We start from the raw sequence: 17,164 nt of genomic DNA, 5'->3' as shown, positions 1-17,164 counted from the left end.
GACTCCACATTTACTGTATGTGTTGGTGCTAAAGGATTGTAACAGACAAGTTTCAATGCAAGTGCTTTGACAATTAAAAGTGGTCAGAAAACAAAAATGTGCAGATGTGATTTCTGAAACACTCAGAAGTTCTTGGAAAGTCCAGTGATGTGGTACTCGAAGGGTAAAAGGCACAGAAAAGAACAGTGAAAACATTGTAAACATAAAGGCAGGCATTTGGTTGTAAAACAGCCTCACATTTTCTTCAGAGCTTTGGCCGTTTCTTCGATGGCCTCTCTCGGCTCGTTTGGCGCCGGTATTTTTAGGTCAGTCGGCTCGACGCCCCACACCTCGGTCGCATACTCTGTGATGGTTCTGTCGCTGGAGAACTTGCCTGTGGCTGCGATGTTCTTGATCACCATCTTGGTCCACTGTTTTGGATTCTTTTAGAGAAAAATTAAACATTTTATCGTAGGGTTTTTTAAATTCATTGCTGCATTCCTGCTTCTGTAGGTTTGTTGTCATCCTATTCATAACCCTCTTGTTACTTCTGCTTGACCATTTTGTGCTTGTTACTAGTCCTTTCTTTTGACTCTTTCTTGTTTTATACCACCTTTTGCATAGCGAAGAGTGTTGCAAAAGGCGGTTTTGCTCTAAAACTGCTTTTTAAATATTATATCAATACTTCTATAAAAAATAAAGAAAAAAGAAACGAAAGGAAAGGGACAGGGCAGACTAACACAAACCATGAGAAATGTTCGCAATTACAACTTGATCCAGGCCTATCTGAGGCAAACGTTACCTGATAGAGCTTGCTGACTTTCTCTTGACATTTCATGTAGTCTTCAAAGTCTGCAAACACCTTGAAACTGAAAAGAGACAAGAGAGTCAAATCTGACAACTTGAACCCAAAACCGGAAAAATGTGCAGACGCGAGACATCCATCATTTGAAGAACGACGTCTACCACTGAGTAAAGATAGAAAACAGTTTTGGAGAAGAAATTTACGACATAAAAAATAAGGAATTTCAGTTTATGTTGCTCACCGGTCGTGTTTGAAGAGCATGTTGGTGACATCTTTGAAAAGCTCTGGATTCTTGGGGCTGAAAAATCCACTCGTGATCTGGTCCATCACTTGTTTCAGCTCAGGAATCTTCTTGTAGTATGACATGGCATCATATCTAACAAGGAACAAATGAAAGGTAGTTTTAACAACAAATTAAAAGACCCAGAAATGATAGTATAAAATCTAAGAAAAAGAGACCCCTCTACCCCTTTTTGTCCATTTCAGCCACATCCTCCACCCTCATGCCGAAGATGAACAGGTTCTCCTCTCCGGCTTCCTCGGCCATCTCCACGTTGGCTCCGTCCATGGTGCCGATGGTCAGAGCTCCGTTCAGCATGAACTTCATGTTGCCTGTGCCTGAGGCCTCAGTGCCAGCAGTGGAGATCTGCTCTGACAGATCCGTGGCAGGTATCACTGAGGAACAACAGATACTGTAGTTAAAAAAATCAAAGAGGAAAATATACCTCACTGAAATTTGGTGAAACCTTCCTTTTGATTTGAGGTAGATTTTTCCTTTCAGAAAGGTAATTATATTGGAACAAATCCCTCCGAATGACACTTTGGCATATAAAACAGAGCCTTGAGTGTAACGATTGCACCAAGTTAAGATACAATTGTGTTTTGTTTTGTTTTTTTTAATTTGTGGACACCGATAAAAATGTCCTGGTGTTATAACGAATTGCCTGTATGGTACCTTTCTCTGCTAGAGACACCCTGTAGTTCTCCAGGAAGATGACCTTCAGCTTGTTTCCCACCACAGGGTCGTTGTTCACCACCTCAGCCACTGAGGTGATCAGCTTGATGATCATTTTGGCCATGTGATACCCCGGAGCAGCCTGCAGAGGGCGACAGTGGATGACTTACTGTCAAATAAACAAAAAAAACCTCTTACATCACTCTCGGCCTGTTTATTCATCTGTGTTGTTTGTCATGTTTGCTTTGGCCCCAGGGCTGGTACCTTTCCACCGATGATCACCGTTCGCGGTACAAAAGGTGCGTTGGGGTTCTTTCTGATGCCTTGGAAACATAACAGAAGAGACAAACTCATTACGGGTGATGGGATTTTGAAACAAAAAGAAATGAATATGAACACATTAAACCTGGACTCAGGTCTCTGAATTGACTGCAGACAAGTCAGGGAGTTGATTTCAACATGCTGTGACTTCTCTGCAAATCAAATCTGCTTTTCATATAAATCACTGACATGCTCAGAGATTAAAACTCTGACCATGTTCAAATCTAAATTTAAAACTTTCTCATTAAGTGTTACCTATAGTTGAACTTTTTTTCCCTCTTTACTATATTTTCTCTCATTTTATACGTGTTGTTATTTTTTATCCAGATTGGCAGAGTGGCCCTAAGGCAGTGTCAGCTCGTTGGTGGACCGAGCGACTTTTGTCCGGACTGAAATATCTAAACAAAGCTTCGATGAATTGGCATTAAATTTGGTACAGGTATTCATGGGGCCCAGACGGTAAACCCTAATGACTGGTGATCTCCTTACTTTATGTAGCACCACCGTCAGGTCGAATTTTTTCACTTAGCCATTACTTGAATGTCGAACTTCAATGAAATACAGGATCTCAACATCTGCCACACTGACTGGCACATTGTACAGATATTCATGGTTCCCAGAAGTTGTATCCCACTGATCCTGTGACTTTTCATCCAGCACCACCAGGAGGTTGACATTTTTCATTTTGAGTGTAACGTCTCGGCAAGTATCAGATGGTTTGCTAAGAAATTTGGTACAAAAAAAAAAAAAAAAACCCTTGTGGACATAATGTACGTCAACTGCAACTGCAAGATAAACATTTGCACAGTTGTTGACCTTTGGGCTTGTTTTCTAAATAATAATAATAATAATATATATATTTTTTAAAAATCTATCCTTACTTCTGTTGTAAATCTTTGAAGCAGTCTAAGGACACTGAATCTTTTGGGTTTGCTTGGGGGATCTGGAGCCTATCACAGCTGACACTGAGTATGAGATGTACAACAGAAATACAGAATATGGCATATTTGCCAGAAATGTACCCTTGAAAGGAAAATTTGGATGCAGGGACAGCCAGCATTAAAGTAAACTGCTGATAAAAACTGCTGTCATATTTATCCCAGCCCGATGACGCATGGGAAATTCCTAAACTTGATTTGTCATTCTTAGTGTTTGTTTTAACTTGCTCGGAGCACCAGTAGGGTGGGAGAACTTCCACATCAGGAAAAGTCAGATTCTGTCAAGCCACGAGTGAATAAGACCTATGATGACTTGTGCATCCATCTGGCACTTAGTTATTAAACAAGAGTGATTTCACGCACGGTTGTACATGACGATGATGTGCAGGCAGTTGAGGATCTGCCGCTTGTACTCGTGGATTCTCTTCACGTGGACGTCAAACATGGAGGAGGGGTTTATTTTCACCCTGTACTCTTTCTCCAGGTACTGTCCGAATTTCACCTTGTTGTCCTGTGAGAAAATCAGAAATGCGTGACTTGGCAACAAAAGGAGTCATTCAGTGAGTTGAAGTTGCTGAGTCACAGGTGCGGACTGTCCGGACATGTACTGGGTTTAAAGCAGCATAATGCAATGTTGCAATGCACAAAATTATCAGATTTTAATGCCTTAACCTGCTTTGACGTGCAGAGAATAAACACACGAGAGACGGTATTTTGCCCCTCGTGTTCAAATGCAGTGGACTGATGGTGCAACAGGACATTTCGAACAACAACATCCAGTATGAACATCAGGTAATCATTAGTATAACATGGACACAGTGACTAATATGCCATGGAAGACTTATTTTATTAGTTTATCAGTACAGATAAACTGCTTCCATGTAAGATGAAGCCTCTAAAGCTATTGATGCGCCTTTTTTGTTAAACTTCCTTTAACAAAAGGAAGTTTAACAACTTCCTTTAAGCCAGAACAGCTGCCTGAGCATAGTAAAAATGCAGTACCAAACAATCAGCACGTTACTGAATCGGTTTTTATGTCATATCTGTTTTCTGTCATTCATTTTGTCATTCACTACGGAGGAGTGGAAGAATTACACAGCTCCCTTTCTAGCATAAAAGTACCGGTAAACCAATTACAAACTACTCAATCATATTTAGAACTATTGCATTCATATTCTTAACTAAAACTACAAAAGTATTATCAGCAAAGTGTCAAAAGTAAAAGTATTCATTCTGCATAAAACTGGTCCCTGTGATTGTATTATTATACATGATATTATTAGACTGTTAAAACTGATGCAACAACGTGTTAGTACTATTTTACTGTTGTAGCTGGTTGAAGTGGAGCCTGTTTTGACTACTTTAGGTGATTTAGCCCAGTGGTGTCCAACCTAGGGGTCAGGTCCCCTCCAGTGGGTCACCAGATAGTCTTTGCTGTTTGTTTGGGGTTTTTTTTTGTTTTGTTTTTATTGTTTTTTTTAGATGTCGGATAATTTTATCTCTTTGTGCCTCAGACAGTTGTTCAAATGAAACCATCTCAGAAGTTTAGAAGGAAAATGTTCCTTTGGTGGAACTGCTAACAACTCACAGGCATCTGGAACAGAACAACTACAGCCTACGTTTTTTGTAGGAGTGACAGTCTGCAAAGGTTTGGAATCACTGGTTTAATCTTTAACAATGCATTGAATTTCATACGCTTATCATGTGTTTTTTTTATTTAAAGAGTTGTTATGTTGTAATGCAACCAAAGTACAAGTGCCTCAAAATTGTTCTTCATTATTTTCCACCACTGCTCTGGACTCTACCTGTTTCACTTTGGAGACGTCTCGGATGAAGGCAGCATCGTCAACAAAGTCGTTCAGCTTCTGGAGCTGGCTGAGGTCCTTCACATAATCCTCCCCGATGACCTGGGACAGATATTAAAAGGTCACAATAAAATGTGTGTGTATATTTATATTGATATTTATATTTGGAAACAAAGGCTGTAAGAGTCAGGAGAGAAAGCTCTGCCGAGATGTGATCATATGACAGCTGGGGAATATATTGTTGAGGATTCAGGGATCTTAACCACTACACTGTCTCTTGGCATTTGATCATTCAGTTGTTGCTGCAGCAGCTCAAACAGACCTCAGCTATAAGCTCAGCCAGCCCGGGGTTGCAGAGCAGCAGCCAGCGTCTGGGGGTGATGCCGTTGGTTTTGTTCTGAAACTTCTCCGGTTCCAGTTCACTGAAATCACTAAATCTGCAGGAGGGAAATGAGACATGTTCTTGAGGAGAGATGAAATGTGATGTAACAGGGACAAAATAACAGAAACACCTATATTGTACATACAGTACACGGATCGAGGAGTTTTATCTCCTTAACAATAAATTGTGTCACTCTTGGTGACCATTTTAGAATACACGCTACAGCTACAGATTTTTAACCGTGCTAGTGGTGGGATTGGAAACGTCGGTCTTCGTCTTGTTTGGATGTATTTTTCCTAATAGTCTACTCAGCCACTGGTTTCCATATTGTAGTTTAAGTATAGATTGATATGAAGAGTCTACACTGCACTACATCAAAATGATAATGTAACTAACTGTGGTCTGTCAATCTGAGTTGCAGTTTGTTCATGTTTTTCGACCATTGGAGCTATAGGTTGGGCTTAACCTAAACAGTTTTGATCTACCGCAATTGACTTTTCTGCGTATCCCTTATTATTCCCACAGTTGCATGTTTCGAATCTGCAGACGGGCTTACACTTTCGTCTTGATGATGTTGGAGTGTATCTCGGCAACTCCGTTAACAGCGTGAGAGCCCACGATGCACAGGTGAGCCATGTTCACCCTCTTGATTCCGTCTTCTTCAACCAGAGACATTTTCCTCAGTCTGTCGACGTCTTTCGGAAAGAGGGCTGCGATCCTCTGCGGTAACACAACAGACACGGCCACATCTTTAGGGCATCCGATTCATAAATCACTGATGCGGTTAGTCAGTAATGGACACATTATTTTCTTTTTCTTATTGCAGACAGAAATAAGACTCTGCCTTCTCATCTGTTTGTGATTACATGCAGTTTCACAGTTTTTTCAGTATTAAAAAAAAAAAAAAGTTTGAAAAAGAGGAAGTGGAGACCATCAACTGGATGACTGTGGGTTTCTGAAAGTCAGTTTTGTGTGGATTCGGGATTAGTCTCTTTCCTCGTGGAGTTTTAAGTTTTTGAGATTAAAAACATTTAAGTTTTGGGATTCCTTTAGGACTACAACTACCAATATGGCTGACTGTCTATAAGCCCGAGTACGTACTTCGAGGTGGACCTGGTTGATCTGGTAGATGATCTGCAGGTGTCTGGGCAGGAGCGTCTCCAGCAGCTCCACAGGCCAGCGCTCCAGAGCCTCGGGGAGGACTGTGTGGTTGGTGTAGGCGAAGGTGCGCCTGGTGAGATCCCAGGCCTGCGGAGGAGGGAGGAGTTTCTTTTTTGTCTCATTCAACATCCCATTTGAGCTTTGTAGTTGATTACATATAAACAAGGGAACCTTCCCTACGTCCAAACATTCCCTACTTTCTTGATATTGTCCCTTCTCCCCTCCATAGCTTGTGCTAATTTACATCACACATTTTGCGTTAGTAGACTACATCTGCCTGCCTGGATTTGATTTCTTAATCTGGCTGGCAACTTTTCCGGTTGCACGTGAACATTATGCAACACAGAAATATCTGTTTCATTTGCATTGCTCTGTGGTTTTGACCTGCTTTTTGTTAACATGCTTGTAGTCCATGATTTCCAAATTTAAGCCTGTTGCAGTTATTGTGAGTCACTCTCCATAAGCAAAATGGTGGAATTCAAATCTGCACAAATCCGACTTGCACCGACCGTGTCCCAGTCGAGTTTCTCAATGTCCACAAAGATTCTCATCAGCTCGGGGATGGCCATGGCCGGATGAGTGTCATTCAGTTGGATGGCGACCTGGAAAACACGACATTCTGTGGTGATGCTGCTGTCACCTTCTTATTGACTTGTTAGCACATATAACGATCCTACTGTTGGTGGACAACAGTGGGGGTATTAACAGTGTGTTGAATGACGTTGTATGGCGTAGAAACAGTAAAAAGCTGCCAAGATCTTGTTGCAATTTGGCATCTCGCTGGTGGCCAACGATCAAAGTTAGGAAATGACATGAAGTGAAGTAATATACCTCACTTCCACTGAAACAGGCACCAGCACTTTGCCTTTTGCAATCACGATTAAAAGACCGATTCTGAAGCTTACTTTGTCCGGGAAGCTCTCGAAGGAGGTGCGAGCAGCTGTGCCCTTCTTGGTGGTCTTGAAGCGGCGGATGATGTCTTGGAGTGTGGCTGCCACGACAAAATATTCCTGCTTCAGACGAAGCTCTTTTCCTTCAAAGAACTAAAACATATAGTAGAGACCCCAGAGATTGTTAGGACCTTGATTTTAGCACAATAGAATTTCTTTTGGACAGAAGAGTTTATTAGTGTGTCCAAAACCAGTGGAAAAAAAAATTATACATTTCCTGTTAAAGCAGATGATCTCGTGACACAAAATATTAAGGCATCAATGACAATATTAGGTCGTCCATCAGTATCAGCCCAAAATATATTTAGCGTGTTGCTGCAGTCGTACACACACCAATATGTGCTTAATGACTAAATCTTGAACTTACATTGTCATTGGGGTAGAGCACACGGGAGATGTTCTCTGCCAGATTTCTGTCCAGCACGGCCTGAATATAATCTCCAACATTGACTACAAACAGTTGAATGCATTTTAGTTACACTGATACTATATTATATACATATTAAATATTACAGTGATTGTGATTTAAAAAGGAAAAAATTAAACTCTGCAGGAGAGTAAGAAACTACTGCGTTTTGATTATTTTGCAACCCAAATATCTTGTTGCATGCTACCAGTGTTGCAGCAGTTCCCGTTTTTCTTGCAAAGGTTTTATGTCGAAAAGCTAAAATGAAATGCAGAGTCTGTTTTGCAAAAGTGGGCTTTAAAAAAACAACAACATAAAATTGGCTTCAGGACTCACAGTCTCGCAAGTTAAAGTCGTTGGGGGCGCGCGCAGACCAAAGCCTCATGGTATTTACAGTGTTGTTCATGTAGCCAGGGATGGGTGTGTCGTAGGGCATTGCCAAGACTACCTGCACGGGGAAAAAAAGTGAAGGCGGATTTAGTAAAAAATTGTGTGTGCCTTGCTGACTTATTCGTGAATAATTTAAAACATATGAAATTTAAAATACAGGATTGAGTAGGATAATGTGGTAACACTCGACTTTGATTCACCATTCATCATTTAGAGGGAGTTTTTAAAAAAAGTTGAATAATTTTTTTATTGAACAGTACAATGTATTTGTAAGCAGATATGAGTATTTATTAATGTATTTTTCAACAACTATAACTGCTCCTGTGGGCACCAATATGTGGAGGCTGGTGTGTAAACAGCTTATGAACTATAATGTAGTATTATATTAACAATATGTAGTGTATTGTGTGTCATTAACAATTTAATTAACATTTTTATACTGCTTATAAATGCTAAATGGGAGGGTTAAAGTAAAGTGTTATCGCTAATGTTTCTAGGAGTTTATAGAGGCTTACAAAATAAAAGCCAGTAATCTCTTGTTCTGCCTAATCATTACCTGAGTGTTGATCCATTTGGAGCCATCTTTCGTGTCCTCTACTCGCCCATAGAAGTGAACTGGCAACATGTACTCAGGACGTGCCTTCTCCCAGGGGTTTCCATGTCTCAGCCAATCATCTGCCTCCTCCACCTACAGCAGGCCAGACAAAAAGCTTTCATATGATCCGACATGTTGGGGCAGCATGGGGCTGAGAGGGAAAGAGGAGTCACTGAGCAGTAACACTAAAACGCCACCTTATCAGACCTCTGACCTCCTTCTACAGTAGACTGAGGTAAGAAAAAGAAGGCCCTCCCTCCTGTGATGAATCAACCCAGCCCAATCTGTTCCATGATTAGATTAGATTTTGTGCGAAGTGCTGAATAAAACGCATCAACTTCCACTACATTTTCTATCCACCAGCAGCGGCGATTAGACGCACAGGTTCATCCACCTCAGTGAAAGAACACTGAGCTTAAATCCCGTTCAGTGTCCAGAAGTGCATGTTTACACTGAGGGGTTTGAACTGCAAATAACCAGCAGAATTCAAAAGGGCAAAAGCCTTCCGTTTTGAAAATCTCTTATCACTGGACTGTTTATTTTGTTTTGTTTGTTTTGTTTTTTTCCCCCCCATCGAAAACCAATCACCATCAGATTCTGCCAGGCGCTCACGGCACTTCACTGGCACTAACTTGGGGGCAGACCAAAAGCTAAATTACGTTTAATGATTAGCTTGTGATGTAGTCTGACCCAATTCACGCCTACTTTTACACCGCTTAACTTTGACTCCCAGCAGCATGAACATGGGCCAACAGGAGAATCCTGAATTTCAAAGTAAAAGATAAGAAAAGGATTTTTGATATATATACTTTGGTGTGTTTATGAAGAAACTGAGCTCCATCTTAATCTTTGCCTAATCATTTTCGTGAAAATTAAGCTGGTAAGATTGAATTTTGAAATTTAAAAGACAGATGACGGAACTGTGTAGAAAACAAGCGGGCAGCTGCAGTTACCTGCCAGCCGTCGCTCATCTTCTGGTTAAAGATCCCATATTCGTATCGTATGCCGTAACCATACGCTGCGAGACCCAAGGTGGCCATGGAATCCAAGAAACATGCTGCGTGCACAAAAGTCATTCACAGTGAGGCATACAATCAAAAATTCAAACTCTATAGTGTTGAATGGAGGAATTAAACGCTGGTTCATGGTGCTGGTGGGGAACTTCACTGTTCATTTGCTCATTTAAAACAGCCCGTTGCAACATTTCTGTGGCTGCAAGTTGCTTCACATGTTCTTTAGGCACACAGAGGTATTTGAAGGACAACTGCCAAAATAGGATAAATTATATATATCGTATCCATAGCACTAAATTATAATGGAGTACGGTTGTAATGGAGACAGTAGTGTTTACTGCTAGAAGTGTTTGCATACAAAAATGACTGGACTTTCGTACATTTGCTGGTTTTCCAGAGCAAGTTTTGTGTTTTCATTGTCATTTTGAAAGCAGAATGTAGTCATTTTCTGTTTCCTGTCCTTTCCTGTAACTTCGGATTGTTTAGAACAGCGAGGATATAATAAAACCCTTCCTCTCTTTCTCTCTCTGTCCGTTAGGCTCACACATCTGCAGCCTTTTACCTGCCAGTCTGCCCAGACCTCCGTTCCCCAGACCTGCATCCTCCTCCATCTCCTCCAGCTCCTCCATGTCCAGGCCGAGCTACAGGAGAGGGGGACATAGAATACCGCTGGTCACATTTGTATGAAATAGTAAAAGGTCACTAAAGATACCACAGTCATTTATGTGTTGTCAACAGGTGTGTTTGTGGTAGCTGAAGCCTCTGTTTCCTATAAACTTCAATCGCACCTGGTAGATGGCTTCATCGCAGGCATTCTGCAGCCCCAGGTTGATCATCGTGTTTTGGAGCGTCCTGCCCATGTAGAACTCCAGAGACAGATAATACACCCTCTGGGTGAAAAAGAGAAGAAAAAAAAAGTTTGTCTTTACACAGACTACATCTTTTCAGAGACCGTATCTAAGATTAAGTACGAACAAATATTTATGTTCTGCTTTGGTTGAGTGGGACATGAAGGCACTAAAGCAGCAAATGAATGAAACTGGAACAAGCAAAGAATTTCCTGGACAAGATAGCTTTGTAAACATGATGCAATGACCCAAAAAAAATACTTTACCGTATTTACCGTAGAATATGCCCATCCAAAAGAGAGGCAAGCCATGTAGGCATAAAATGATTTGAAATGTAGTTTACTTGAGCAAAATATGTCTTATATGTACTTGATAGATAGAACAGGCCTGTCTTTTGTAAATGAAGTGCGTCTTCTGCATCTAACAAACATTTCAAAGTGGACTGAATGAATGAATTGCAAAGCGTCTTAATATATGTACAGAGAAATGCCATCTACATGTAGAGATATGCTGAACAATTTGAATCTCGCTCTGAAGTTTGTGTGGAATGTGTTTTTACAGCATGAGATAGTAGTAGTTTAGTTTCACATTGACATGGAAGCCTCTGATCTTTACCTTTGGGTCTGCTTCATAGTAAAACTGCTGTGTTCTGATCCATCTCCCCACCAGGTGATCTCTCACAGTGTGGGCCAGGGCAAAGTAATAATCCCTGGGGGTTGCAATGTTTCTGTCTTTCACCAGAGTGAAGTGCAGGTGTCGATTGAAGCCCTTCTTCAGCTCTGCGACGTTCTCCACGCCCGCAATCCCCCTGATGCTTATCTGCTTGCGCTTTTCCTGGTCAGTGAGAGGCGTCGCCATGCTGGGAAGGCAGGTTTGTTCTTTAGTTGGTGACTAGCTGGCCTGGCTGGAAGTGAAGCTGACAGGAAACATGGTGGCAGTTTTCATGCAGCAGTCTCCGCCTTTTGCTGCTTCTCATTGGTGGCTGCAGGGGGAGGGTGTTTCCCTGTGTGGCTGCTGCTCAGCTGCAGAGCTGAGCAACAGGGGAGGGTGAACAGGAACACTACAGATTTGAAGGCCTGAAAATTTTTTGTAATTTAGGTTGGCAAAGATCTCTATGGTTTCCATTTATAGGTCATATTTTATCATATATTATAAGTTCATTGACATTGATGTTGGTTATATGAAAACAAATGAAACAATGTTATTCTGAAAATAAAATTCACTTTTAATTTTCCTTTTTTAAAGATAGATTGCTAGATAGACAGATAGATAGATTGATTGCTCCAGATGGATTAGGCCAGTGCTTTTCATGGTACCTTGCTGCCGTTGTTCTGTGTGAATGGGTGAATGGGAGGCAAACTGTAAAGTGCTTTGGATAAAAGCAATTTATAAATGCTGTCCATTTACCCTCACCACAAAGAGATCGTACCCGCAGCGAAGCGTGCTGGTGGCAGCATCACGTCGTGACACATGCCGTGTCTCTGCGGCAGGCCCTGGAAGGCCTGTGAGGGTGGAGGGAAAAATGAATCAGCAAAATAGAGAGAAATTTTGGAGGAAGACCTGAGACAGTCTGCAAGGAACCAGTGACTTAGGAGAAGATTTTGTTTTCCAGCGAGACAGTGAACCCATGCATAAAGCTGAAGCTGGACTTGAAAAAGACTTGTTTTCCGTAGTTTTGCACAGAAGGATGGGGGAAATTTGCAGCGTCGAGATGCATTAAGTTGATAGAGACCTGCCTGAACAGACTCAAGGCTGTAATTGCTGTCTAAGAGATCTACTTAGAACTCACTTGGATCATTTTATGGAACATTTTATGCTTTTATTAGATAGCTGGAAATAGATAGGTAGATAAATAGATAGTTGGAGAGATGACAAGAAGTGAAGGAGAGAGATGTAAAAAAAGAAAGAAAAAAAAAAGAAAAAAAAAGTTCCCTGGCTGGATCTGCTTAAGATCAGTGTCGTAAAAAGCCACATTAAATCTACTGTAATCGGCTTTTATTAAAAAAAATAAAACATGAAATGTTCCGAGGGGCACCAGTAGTGGACAGACAGAAAGATAGACAGATAAATATTCCAGGCAACATCAGACACCTATTGTTGACACCTATTTATTGAATATTCACACATACAGCAAACACAGAGCCTCGTATTACACTTCAAATCATCATAATTATAGCAGTACTGTGGTAATGATAGACATTAATTATAACAATCATAGTTATCATACCTTGTTAAAATCATAGTAGTAACAATGTTCATTTTATATTCATAAAATTCTCCATACACATATTTCAGTATCACTGTAAATAATAATATTGAGTGATGGCATTCCAGCTCGGTACAAACAGGGCAAAAAGAATCACTTTGGAGTTAAAATTAGGTTATAATGCAGGTAACACACACTCACACGCACTCAGTCACACACACGTATGTATGTACATTTGGAGATATAACACCCAGTGTCGCCCAGCGACTGTGTGTAAGTTTTCAATAATTCATAAAAGTTTAAAGAGGCTGTATGATAGACTTCTAATCACCCCTGGGTCCATTTTTAATATCATTAAAGTGTATTCGGCTGGTTTAGAAATAATAAATGTTACAATCACACACTTTTTTATGTCAGCACTCTCATGTGTTCGGTACAGAAACACACATTTTCTCATTTTTCAATCAAAAACGTTCACATTTTCACACAGATTATGTTAAAAGAGTATTTACCCTATGTTAAAAAGTTAAAAAAAATGTGTGTGCGTCTTCTTATACAGGACATATGGACCTTTAATAAACTGCTTTGCTGAATTAAAGTGGTTATTGTTTATTTGTCCTGGAATCTGAGGTTGTGTAATGCTGTGATAATGGCCGCACTTGTCCGTGTATGAGTCAAAGGAAGCTCTCGCTGCTCAGTGACCCACTGTAGAATGAGCTGCTTTTGTACTGTAGCATTACAATTACGGCCGGACAAAAGGCTTGCCTCGAAAAACAGCCAATTAAATGTTGTGTAAATCGAAGCTCGAATTCGGCCTCGCAGCAAAGGCTGTGCAACTTGCCGAAAGCTGCAGTAGCCGGGAGTAGTTAATCGCTGTAAGCACACACGCACATATCATACCGGAAATTGTAAAGTTTACTGTGTGCGGCCATTTTAGCGGCCATGTGATATCAGATGATTTACAATCTGTTTAATCCCAGGGGAAGAGGAAAAAAAAAAAAAACATCAGACAATTTAAAAGGTTAAGAAAACACACCTTGCCATACCTGACTGTAATATTCCCTTCAATACTGGGGTTATTATATCCTTAGCAATAGAAAAAATATGTAGCAGCAGGTGAAGTCAGGCATCACAGATGTTACAGTTGGCTCTGCTGAAGCAATGAATCTAGTTTGTAGCAAAGTTTCATAAAACTTTTGGGTATCGAAGAGGGGGGGAAAGGCACACCCACGAAGCTCAAACACATGATAGCACCTTATGTAAATGCTAGACATGAACTGTATGTCTCAGGGCTACGATCTTCAAGAGGCAACAGTTCCCCTCAAACTGACCCCTAAACATTTTAACTTCAGTTAGGATGTTAGGAAACATTTTTCACCATGCTAGCTGTGTGGTAACGTTGGTCCACCGCTTTGGTCCGGACTGAATTATATCAAAATCTACTGGGCGTGTTCCTACGAAATTTTGGACAGCCATTCACTGTCCCCTACTGAGTTTAGAATCCTCTGATTTTTACTCTAGCGCCACCATGAGTTTAAATTTAGATATTTATTGAATGTATTGCAACAAAATTTTTCATGTTTTTTCACGGCTCCTAGAGGATGAATCCTCATGACTCTGGTGATCCTACGGCTTTTCCTCTGGTGCCACCATGAGATTTACATTTGTGGTTTTGAGCGAAATATCTCAACAACTATTGGATGGACACACATGAAATGCGGTACACACATCCATGTCCTGCAAAAACTTGGGTGATACCTTAGTTTTGTCCTCCGGTGCCATCATCGGGTCAAAATTTCAAGTTGCAAAACTGATGACACTTTGTGTTAGTGCTGATTAGCAGATTCTAGCATGCTAAACAAGGATGGTGAACATGGTAAACATTATACTTGCTATTTATCGGCATGTTAGCACTGTCACTGTGAGTATGTTGCCACGTTAGCATTAGCATTTAGCTTTAAGTACCGCTGTGCCTACGCACCGCCTGACTGAGCTGCTAGCATGGCTTAGTCCCAAGAAGTTTCTGACTGTTCGTCTCGCATCGTCGCCAGTCGGGGAGGCTGTTGCCCAAATGTGACGCCACAAAAAAAATTCCGGTGCATCATCACGGTTCCCGTCTCTTTTGTAGGACATAAACTGGTTCCCACGGCATCTGAAAAGCCTCTTCAGTTTAAGAACAAACTCCGAAACTAAATTTTTAAAGCGACAAAAAGATTCGGGTACTTCCTTTCTGTAATAACTATACATCAAATGAAGGAACAATGATGAATTCTCATTGAAAAACTTTGAACATCAATAACTTATTTAACTATACACCTCTTTGCAATAGATCATTTCAATAACAATATTACAAAACTACCAGGATTCAGTCACCTACAGTAAAAAAAAAAGCCAGAACTAAGCGAGCTGCTGTAGCACCTTGTTCAAACAGCTTCACAGTCATCATCTTTAACTCACTTCAACATACAGTTTCGCCTGCTTTTATGATACATTAAACCAAAAATCCCTCCTGTTTTGTTCTGTAGGCTGCACTGCAGAGGAAGCCTGCACGAAGGCCTCGCTTCCAGCATGATTATTTCCGCCAATGCTGTGTTTTTGTTTTTGTTTTGTTTTTTTTAACAGACAACACAGAAGGTTCACGTGAGCTAAGCCACTAAGAAAAGCGTCTCATTTAAACGGACGAGGATACGACAGTGACACGGCTGGGAGATGGGGCTGTTGCTCTCGTCCAGGTGTCACTGCAGCTGCCGACCGGTCTCGACCCATCCATCCACCCGCCCCCACACACGTTCGCACAACCCCACAGAAAAGACGACCCCTCGTGCTCCCCCTGGTGTTTTAAATTTGTGCAGACGTTCTTGACCGATGGCAGGGAAACATTTACACGTGTGCCTAGTACTTGATGGCATGACGGGGGCTCCTTCTTCTAAGTCAACTCATTTACGAAACCGCCTCCTTCGTCAAAAGGGATTGTTTGACAAATTGGGAAACATTCACTTGGATTGATACCACTCTCATGTGTGTAAAATGTGTGAAGCTGCAGCAGGCAGTCAGTTAGCTTAGCTTAGCATACAGACTGGAAATGGGGGAAGCGACTAGCTCTGTCTGTCTCTGTCCAATGGTAACAAAATCCACCTACCAGCCCCTGATACATGATTCTTTAATGAGTGATCCATAGAGGTGTTGGTAGAGGTATTACAGAGCCAGGCGAGCCTTTCCCCCCGTTTCCAGTCTTTATGCTAAGCTAAGCTTAACTGGCTGCTGGCTGTAGGTAAATATTTACCAGACACACGTGAGACTGGTATCAATCTTCTCATCTAGCTCTCAAAAAGAGAGCAAGTAAGCATTTTTTCCCAAATGTAAAACTACTCCTTTAAGCGCATATCATGATGAATGTACATACATTTATAACATTCCAGATCCATCGGCTTGAGATCACGATTACTTTCCAGCAGGATTTCGCCTCCTTCATGTCGAAATACAAAGTACAGATGGTAAAGCAACCGCTTTGACAGTGTTCTGCAGCTGGTCCATGTGTCCAAGGTTTAGGCATGATAAAGGCATGGCTCAGCGCTGGACGGGGCCTGTTACAGAGAGTCACGGGGTCAGTAGGTCAGGGAGACAAGAGGAGGGGTGAGATCATAGTATGTGACTTGCAGGACCAAAACTGGTTGGTGGTGAGTCTCTAGCACACAGAGCCAGTCGCATCTGCCTCCCCAGGGGTGTAGAAATCAGGGATGGGTAGACCAGTGTGCAGTGTGACCTGAGGAAAAATACATTTGCATAAAAAAATATGGGTTAATGCGTTACGGTAAAAATGTGTTTGATTTATTTTCCTGCCTGCAGGTGGAGCTGTTGAACTGTTTACTCAGTGAGTATTTTGTCTTGGAGGCAGTTTGCTTTCATCACCCAGAAACAGCGCTTAATATGAGAAAACTGGCTGAGAGCAATAAGAAATTCAAAGCGACTAACTGTTGTTAGGTCTTTGAAGCTTCCCCTTTCAAGGTTTAATCCTCTGAGCCCACAGTTGTAAAACTTGGAAAGGGTTTTAATGAATAATAACTGTACTCATGTGATACTTTATTGATCTACAAGTTTTTGCTTGCAGTGTCACTCAGTGTGCTCAGCGAGGGTGAATCTTTTGCACGAGGAGCCACCGCCTGTTATAAAACAGCTCCAGGCAAAGCTCGCAGGCTGATCAGTTACTGTAAATCAAATGTGGTGCTGGAAGGTAAACCAACTGTTGTTAACTGTGGTTTATTTAAGAGTGTACAGTATTAAAAATACTTTATATTGCAAATTTGTTGCTAAATAATACAGTAAAAATACAATAAACGGAAATACTTTATGTAGATTTTTTTTTTTTTTTTCCAAATATTTTAGATGTTGAAACACATGGTGACCTTTTAA

The 17,164-nt window shown here is 41.1% G+C and overlaps 2 protein-coding genes across 3 annotated transcripts in view; both read right to left on the bottom strand.

Annotated features, from left to right (window-relative positions):
* Positions 1 to 120: 120 nt before the first annotated feature.
* On the bottom strand, positions 121 to 11,497 carry pygl (phosphorylase, glycogen, liver). Its single transcript, XM_040137231.1, has 20 exons — positions 11,164 to 11,497; positions 10,489 to 10,590; positions 10,263 to 10,341; positions 9,641 to 9,744; positions 8,649 to 8,780; positions 8,039 to 8,150; positions 7,664 to 7,746; positions 7,252 to 7,389; positions 6,856 to 6,948; positions 6,287 to 6,433; positions 5,742 to 5,905; positions 5,126 to 5,240; positions 4,804 to 4,905; positions 3,362 to 3,509; positions 2,004 to 2,062; positions 1,740 to 1,881; positions 1,252 to 1,459; positions 1,026 to 1,160; positions 782 to 848; positions 121 to 422 (listed from the first exon to the last, which is right to left on the bottom strand). Exons 1-20 carry the CDS (start codon positions 11,404 to 11,406, stop codon positions 234 to 236), a joined length of 2,562 nt encoding a protein of 853 aa, XP_039993165.1. The 5' UTR covers positions 11,407 to 11,497; the 3' UTR covers positions 121 to 233.
* Positions 11,498 to 11,955: 458 nt separating this feature from the next.
* trim9 (tripartite motif containing 9) overlaps positions 11,956 to 17,164 on the bottom strand; it is a 43,327-nt gene continuing 38,118 nt past the window's right edge. Inside the window, exons 10-11 of one of the 2 annotated variants that reach the window (XR_005708214.1) lie at positions 15,894 to 16,517; positions 11,956 to 12,050 (exon numbers count right to left, since the gene is read on the bottom strand). Coding sequence is in view for 1 of the 2 variants with exons in the window: in XM_040136881.1 (XP_039992815.1) it covers positions 16,440 to 16,517 (78 nt within the window). In the remaining variant the exon portion in view is untranslated. Of the gene's footprint in view, positions 12,051 to 12,658; positions 16,518 to 17,164 lie in introns of those variants that run through there. The other variant, XM_040136881.1, reaches the window with a different exon arrangement.

Source organism: Xiphias gladius, chromosome 10 (genome assembly GCF_016859285.1).
Source record: "Xiphias gladius isolate SHS-SW01 ecotype Sanya breed wild chromosome 10, ASM1685928v1, whole genome shotgun sequence".
NCBI lineage: Eukaryota > Metazoa > Chordata > Actinopteri > Istiophoriformes > Xiphiidae > Xiphias > Xiphias gladius.
The sequence above is the reverse complement of the archived record's forward strand: the minus strand, read 5'-3'. Positions and strand labels throughout refer to the sequence as shown.

Excerpts from the sequence above, each read along its gene's own strand:
- pygl (XM_040137231.1), bottom strand. The coding sequence starts at position 11,406 with ATGGCGACGCCTCTCACTGACCAGGAAAAGCGCAAGCAGATAAGCATC. Across the intron at positions 9,745-10,262 it reads AGGTCTGGGCAGACTGGCAG|CATGTTTCTTGGATTCCATG; the intron begins GTAAAAGGCTGC and ends TTGTGCACGCAG. Across the intron at positions 1,161-1,251 it reads GCTGAAATGGACAAAAAGGG|ATATGATGCCATGTCATACT; the intron begins GTAGAGGGGTCT and ends GTTCCTTGTTAG.